Source organism: Aythya ferina (genome assembly GCF_964211825.1).
Source record: "Aythya ferina genome assembly, chromosome: 28".
Classification (NCBI taxonomy): domain Eukaryota; kingdom Metazoa; phylum Chordata; class Aves; order Anseriformes; family Anatidae; genus Aythya; species Aythya ferina.
Window position 1 is genome coordinate 3523303 of NC_140325.1, and position 7738 is coordinate 3531040.

The window sequence follows — 7738 nt, forward strand, 5'->3', positions numbered from 1 at the left end:
GGAATAAAAGGCTGATGATTCTGTCCGATTTCAACACTTGACTCTTGAGGAATATGGCAAACATTCATTTGGCCTAAAGTTGTAAGTGTAATGGGACCACTTAGAGGTGGGATGTGGAAGAAAGGAGGAGGTAGAGAGATTCATCAGTGTGTGATGGATGTCAGAAAGAGGAAGGTATCAAGCTGCTTCCCATGCCTATAGCAAAGAGGACAAGAATTTAGGGACCCTATTTGCAGCCAGAAAGATTCAGGGGAAACCTTTTAAAAAAAAAAAAAAAATCCTCTTGCACAAGAGGAGGGGAATATATATATATATTTTTGTCCTTCTTCCTGTCTTCTTTCCCTTTCATGATTGAGGTGTGTCGAGGATGGAGACTTCCTGCAGATCTCTGCTTGTTTTTCCCATGGCAGAAGCCAAACACAAGGGCCCAACCTGTTTCTGAGCTCCTGGCGCCCTCTGCTCTTCATGCTGTAACAACAGCTGACATCGGTGTGTGGAATGAACCGAGGTTCTCCTAAAACCTTCCCCCTGGTGGACACGGAGTCTTTTACCCCTCTTTTTAACTACAGGCTTTTTTTTTTTTTTCTTTTTTTTTTTGTCCACTATGAAATCTCCCACCAGCTACCTATCTACAGACATGAGCAATACCAGGATGATCATTTTGGTTTTGTTTTCGTTTTGTTGGTGTGTTTTGATTTGTTTAACTAACATTTTATAACATTTCGTGAAAACTTCTGTAAACCAGAGAGCTGCCCCCGAGGGCTGCACACACAGGCAGGTTTCCATGCTGGCGCTGGGGGAAGCTGAAATGAACTTTATGGTTAATTAGCCTGGCTGTGGGTGCTCTGTTGGAGCTGGTGGCTCCCGCAGGGCCCTGCCACCAACGTGCCCCAGGCTGGGGACCCCCCCCCAGGGCCTGAGCCCCTGCCCCAGGCCTCGGCAGCACCACAGCAACGCCGGGGCAAAGGGCAAAGGTGGCAGGGGCAAAGGTGACCCCGGGGGTGGACGCTGCCCTTCCTCGGCCTGCTCCGATGCGACGGGGACTGGACACTTTATTTTTATTAAAGCAAAAAATCTACAAATTCTTCTTTTTGCACAAATGGACCTGGAAAGTCTGGGCTACGAGGACAGAGAACAACCCCAGCGGCCTTGGCCCTCACGCCCCCCATCTCCGCAGCAGCTGTGCGCATGCGCGACCTTCCCCCCCCCCCCCCCCGGAACCTTTCTGCCCCGGAACCTTTCTGCGCCCGCTCGGTCCGCGCCCGGCGCTCACGGGGGAGGGAGGCAAGATGGCGGCGCCCAGCAGCGCGGCCCTTCCCGGCCCGGAGCCCGGCGCTGCTCCCTACGGCAACTTCCCCAACTACTCCCGCTTCCACCCGCCCGAGGCCCGCGTCAGCCTCCTGCCCGGCGGCCTCTTGCGGCGGCTCTTCCCCGCGGCCGCTCGCCCGCTGCTGGGCCTCGACGTGGGCTGCAATTCGGGGGTAAGGGGGCGATGGGGGGGGGAGGGAGGGGGCGGCCTGGGCTGGGGGATGGGTGGGGGGAGGTGGGGGAGGGCTGGGGGGGGGCTGAGATGGTGTGGGGCACTGGGGGGGGGGTGAGGGAAAGGCTGAAGGGGAATGGGGGTGGTGAGGGAAATACTGGTGGGGGGTGGTGGGAGGGGGTCCGGGGGGTTGGGGGTGGGCTTGGGGGGCTGGGAGGGGAGGGAAAGGCTGAAGGCCTCAGGCGTTATCTCAAGGACAACCCTAGGTCCTGCTTCAGATGCACCCGCAGAGCAGGCCAGGCAAAAAATGTTCCCAGTCCAGTTCTGTTGAAATACAGAGATACCACTAGGGGACGCTGCCCGCCTGTGTGAGCTGCGTGCACCTGCGGTTGTCCTTGGTGTCATTCAGGAACTTCATCAAATCTCCTTTCATGAAAGATAAATACGCTTGCCGCTGAGTGGCGCGCTCTGCAATGGGAAATTCAGAAGAAAACTCTCCTTAATTCTCATTTGCTGCAGTCTCATGGTCAAGAAGTGTCTCTTCCTGTAGCATGAGAGTAAGAAATGCATTTATTCTTAATTAGGCGTTATAAATAGCTCTCAGTCTTGCTAGGGAGCTCTGAGGCTCTGCTAGGAAAACCAGTGATACCTTGATATTGGATGGGGAGATTCAGCAGGACTTGTGTTAGTAAAACTCATTCACCTTACTCAATTTTTTTCCCCAGCAAACCCCCCAGGAGGGGTGATGCAGGTTTAGTTCCAATTTCTGGCAGGCTTTCTGGTAGTCAGGGCTGCTGTGCTGCTTTTTCCTTCAGAAAGGAGGATTGTCAGCGAGCTTACTGCTCTAACTTCCTCGAGAGAAGGCTCTGAGTTGGTGCTTGTACCTTGCTGCTGAGAGTGGGACCCGATGTGCTTGGTGAGGTGACCGAGGCAGTGCAGGCCCTGTGAAGTCCTGTTGTTTTCCTTCCTGCAGGAGCTAAGTGTGGCTCTGTACAGGCATCTGCTCGGCCTTCAGGACAAAAGCAGCCTGGACCAGCATGCAGCTGGGAAGGATCTGCACCTTCTGTGCTGTGACATTGACGCAGCGCTGATTGAGAGGGCTCGGCAGAGCAGCCCCTTCCCTGCCTCCATATCCTTTGCCAACCTGGACATCATGGACTCGGCTTCCAGGGAGCCGTTCCTCAGCTCCTACCTGGGCCGTTTTGGCCGTTCCACCTTTGACATTGGCTTTTGCATGTCTGTCACCATGTGGATCCACCTGCACCACGGGGATAGCGGCCTGAGGGAGTTCCTGGCCTTCCTCTCCTCGCTGTGCGAGTACCTGCTGATCGAGCCGCAGCCCTGGAAGTGCTACAGGGCTGCTGCCCGCCGCCTGCGGAAGCTGGGCAGGAACGATTTCGATCACTTCCGATCTCTTGCTATCAACGGGGACATGGCGGAGAGGATAACGCAGATCCTGACGAAGGACTGTGCGATGGAGCTGGAGTGCTGCTTCGGGAGCACCAGCTGGGACAGAAGCCTCTTGCTTTTTAAATCAAACAGCTCAAACGAAGAGGGCAGGGAGCCCTCGGGGTCGTAAGTGACCGACAAATGGCCTCTCGTGTTCCTGAGCTCTCAGGCCAGGAGGCGTGCACTGGGCACAGAGACAGCTGCAGGAATTCCTACATCCCGATCGGGGTCAGACCTTGACCTCCCCAGGGAGTTTGAGGCAGGTGTGTGCTTGGTTCTGTTCCATCCGCAGAAATGTGGTGACCTTGTGGGTTCCGAGGGCGTTGTTCCTAAAAAGTGCTCTTGAAACCAGAGTCGCTCCATGTGTGCTTTCCGTGTGTACCAAGAGTATGCCCTGGATGAAGGGAGAACACGTTTTTTGTTGTGCTTTTTGTCTACATAACTTTCTGAGGAAAGGGAAGGCAAATATACTTCTATTCACCTGTGTGACGTGCTGTTTGTCCTGCTTGTTGTCTTATTTTCTCTCTAAAATAATTTGGGAAAGCGTGTAACCTGGTTTACCAGCCGTGAGCAAGTTGGGTCACTTCAGAGCGTGTCTGGCTGACGTTTCGGTCAGGCTGCAGCCCGTGCACCTCTGCCTGGAGTCTTCTTGTGTGGCTGTCAGTGGCGTGATCTCTGGAGTGAAAGATTTCCATGGTAGGGCATGTATTCACGTGAGTGTGTAACAAAGGAAGAGCTCTTTGTAATTATGTCCTTAAAATAAAAATTAATTTTATCCGTGAACTGTTTGCTTTTTAATCTTTCTGCTCCCATTATCTTCTAACCTGCGCGGTCTCAGGTAACTGAGTTTACCTTGTGTTTGCAGGTGTAAATGACACTTTGGTAAGCCTGCAGCTCAGGTACTGTGTTTGGCTAAGGTTAAAGCGTGACAGCTTCGGGTTGTTTCCTATCATTCGGTAAGATCTAGAAAAGAGCATTAAAAAAACCACCTAAGCAAAATGTCTTAGTTTAACTTAATTTCACTTAATCTCCTGACTGGCTTTTGTTCATGCCTAGTTAGTGGTTTTGTGAGCTTTTGTAGCGAGTAGGAGTCATGCTTCTGCGGTGGTGTTCAAACAGATTACAAACTTTCCGTGAGTGTACTGTGACACGCAGAAATAGATAACCGATGACTCCTGCGAGTTCCTGAGGCCCGCAGCTTCCTTGCCGCGAGGTGAGAGGGAAGCCCAGCTCTGTGCCCGAAGCGTTGTGGCACGGGAAGCTGGAGAGGAGGACGGCTCCTCCAGGAGGTGCTCTTGTCTAGCAGTTCTCGTGCCCAGGTGAGCCCGTGTGTACGGGCAGGGAAACTCCGGGCACCTCAGTGTGTCCTGGCGGGGACTCGCTGGTTATTTGCTCTCATGGTTTGATTTCCTCCATAATGATCTGATTAAAGAGCAAAGCGTGTGAGCGCTCTCCCTGGCTGCCCACGGGCTTCTGGATGAGAAGCCACTGGGATCCATGAAAGGATTTGTGGAAAAAATGCTCGTGTGGGTGTGTGCATGTGTGTAAAGGGACTGAGCAGGGCCACAGGAAGGCTTTGAGGCTCTTCTAAATGCAGTTTCCACAGTGCTCTGCTACTTCCGTATGAAAACACTTGGCACTCCCACCAGGAGTCAGGAAGGCTCTTCTGAGGGTTCCTCAGCCCACTCAGCTGCAAACACATGTGTCTACCCGGTGGTGGTGGTTAATTTTCTTAAAAAAGCCTTTAAAAGTCTGCGCTGCTTTTACTACCCTCGTGGGAGGGGAGGGAAAATCAATTCCTCACATATTTTCCTGAGGGTTCACCCAAGCGCCTGCTCTCTCTCTCTCACGTTACATATAAATAACATTTATCACTTCGGTAATTAAGCACCTCATCTGCCACTCACTCACCTACGGGTGAGCTCCGCTGACTGCAGGGGTGTTGGCTCACCCAGCACGGAGGTGGCTCAGCCTCCCCCTCCCCTTCGTTCTGCTTAGGTGCTGTTCCCTGCCCTGCACGGCTGATGGCACTGCAGCATCGCGCATCCCCTGGCCCCAGTCCTTGAGATGTTTTTGTTAGGTTGTGTCAATATCAGCTGCGGTTCTCTGGGAACTCTGAAATATTTAGAAAACAGACCTGGAGTATCAGGGCTTTCTGTTCTTCGTTTCTGCATGGGGATTTGCACAGTTGTCTGGGAAAAATTGTTTGCGGAGTTTCTAGGAAGGTAGACAACCCAAAGAATTACACCCAGGAGACTTTCCCTGCGCCGTCTGGAATGACCTTCCTCTTCAAAGAGAGCCTGGTTTATGTTCCTTCTGTGCTGAGTGATAGATCAGTATCTGCCTGGGTGATCCCTGTGGGCTGCTCATTGTTAACAGAATGGTGTTTTTTTCTCTCTCTTTTTTTTTTTTTTTTTTTTTTTTGCAGCCTTTCTATGCTGACTGTGTACAGACCTGCAAACCAGCCTGGTTGTATATAACAGCATGATGACTTCTTATCTGTCTCAAGTCTGGACTATTAAATTACTAATATCAATATGTCCAACTGTCTCAGCAATGGCAGAGCTCCAAAAGCAGCTCTGTTTGACTCTGGCACAGCAGTATGTTTTGGTTCTGTTCTTCAGATATTGCCACAAACACAACTCAAAATAATGTCAACACAAATCTCTGTATTTCTTGAGATACTGAGTATCTTAGACTGGAGTCAGTCCTTTAGCAAACAGTATTCAAAAAAAACCAATAAAATAATCTCTTTTCTTTTCAGCTTGCTGCTTCTGCTCTGCAGGAAGCTCTCACAAGATGAGACAGGTGGGACCCAGCTCCACGACACAGCAGCAGAAAAAAGCCTGTGGATCTCAGCTGCAGAACTTATGTAAGGCTCTGGATGATTTATATTTTTTTAATATACGATACTCTCTGCGTTTTGCAGTGTGGTTAAAAGGTGTTCTCGGGGCTCCTGAAGGTAGAACCTAAGAAAGGTAAAGGTGAAGGTCAAGACCAACACTCCTGCTCCACATTGCTCAGAGCACTTTGCAGAGTTGGGTGCAGAGTTCTTTGTACAGATGGGGAAAGGGAGGTGTCCGTCGCTTGGTTGAGGTGCTGGGGGTGGCTAACCACATAGAACTCGGGGTATTGGGGGTAAGGGATGGCACAGAGGCCTCTGCTGGGAGTCCTGCTCGCCCATCTCTGTGACACGAGGATGGGGCCAGCCTGGTGGCTGCTGCTAAAACAAGGGAGATGCAAATGTGCTTTCATTACTCAGCCAGGAGCTTATGGCATCAGGCAGCGCTGCCATCTAGGTCCCTTTGCCACTCAGCTCACTCATTTTGTGTCACAGGGTGTGTGTGTGTGTACGTGTGCCTGCACACCAGGAGGGTAACGGGGAGGTCCTGCTTGCTGCCTCCTACCCCATGGCTCCAGCCCCATGGTTGCCTACAGGGGCCTGCTGAATTCACCCCTTACACGGAGCACACGTGGGTGAGCGTTTCCAGGCAGGTGCAAAATGGTGCGTGGCACTGGGGTGGGACTGGCGGGATGGTGCCCTGTGCTACCTCAGCAGCAAGCAGGGAGTTCCCACACGAGTGCTTTGTCAAGTTCCCAGGCTCTGAGGTTTGTTGCTGGGCCCCATCAGATCTCACCTCAGTTTTTCCATCCCTGACATGAGCTCGATATCCACCCACCAACGTGGAGATTCCTGATGGGGAGAATTGGCTGGGTGTTTGCACAGCACTTTTGAGAATGAAAAATACTGATGAGCTGAGCTGTATCATCAGCTGTGAGCTATGCCATTGTTCCTAATAATCATTGCAGCCACTTCAGATATTAATTAGGTACTGTACGTTCAAAGTGTTCTGACTAATTAAGTCTCACACCACTGCTGTGTAGCAAGTCACACTTAATTATCCTGCTTCCTTGGATGGAACAATCTAGACAGCAGAGGTAAAGCATTGAGTTCTTAGCAGGCCAGCATGAAAGTTGGGCAGGGAACACAGAGGTGCCAGTTTCTGGGTGATTCTGCTGTGGCTTCCAGCCTTTGTAGGATGTAAGACTTGGATGGAGTAAGCGAGAGGGCCTTTTTTAAATTAGCTTTTATTTTTTTAACTTTTATGCTGAGACAGTTTTCTGTCTCCTAGATTCTTGTGCTGGGTGAGAACAAGGGATTCACTGAGTGGGGAAGAATTTAGTGCTTAAATGTGGTGCAATAGCAGCGGCTTTATCAGTTTAACGTTAACAGCTGCCAGATCAAATGACTGTTGTAAACACCTATCTCCCTGCAGCCTGCTTCCATTATTGCGCACGTAGATTTTGACAGCCTTGCAAGTGCTGTTCCTCAGCATTTCTAAAGGGTGACAGGGTTTAAAAATGGTCTAATTCTACTTTCCCCAGAATGTGTGACCAGCCCAGGAGTGGAGGAACCAAGTTTAGGAACCGAGAGCTGGCAGCAGTGTGTCTGCTCCCATAAGCAGCTTCCTCTAGCTGGAAACCCAGCAACTTGTCACTACAGGCTTGTAGGGCAGAAGCTGCAGATTTTCGGATTTCCTTTGCTCAGCTGAGAGCAAGTTCTTTCTTGTTCTTCCTGGAACTTTGTTGCCTGTGAATTAAAGGAGAGAAGTGAGAGGTGTCAACCCCAAGAAGCATGGGCATCTGTTCCTGGCATGCTGTAAACCTGAGAAAAGAGCAGCCACAAAACAAACATGATACCTTTTCTCTCCCAGGTGTGAGCCAGTTCCCTTGCTTTTTGTTTTGATTTGCTAGGTGAGCTGGTGGTGTGAGGAAACGGATCCCCTTTGGCAGAGTTGGAGAGGTCCT

At 51.1% G+C, this 7738-nt stretch overlaps 1 protein-coding gene across 1 annotated transcript; it reads left to right on the top strand.

Moving 5' to 3' along the window:
• Positions 1 to 1238: 1238 nt before the first annotated feature.
• On the top strand, positions 1239 to 3712 carry BCDIN3D (BCDIN3 domain containing RNA methyltransferase). Its single transcript, XM_084500195.1, has 2 exons — positions 1239 to 1481; positions 2454 to 3712. The coding sequence occupies exons 1-2, from the start codon at positions 1290 to 1292 to the stop codon at positions 3057 to 3059; spliced, it is 798 nt and encodes a 265-aa protein (XP_084356321.1). The 5' UTR covers positions 1239 to 1289; the 3' UTR covers positions 3060 to 3712.
• Positions 3713 to 7738: the final 4026 nt, after the last annotated feature.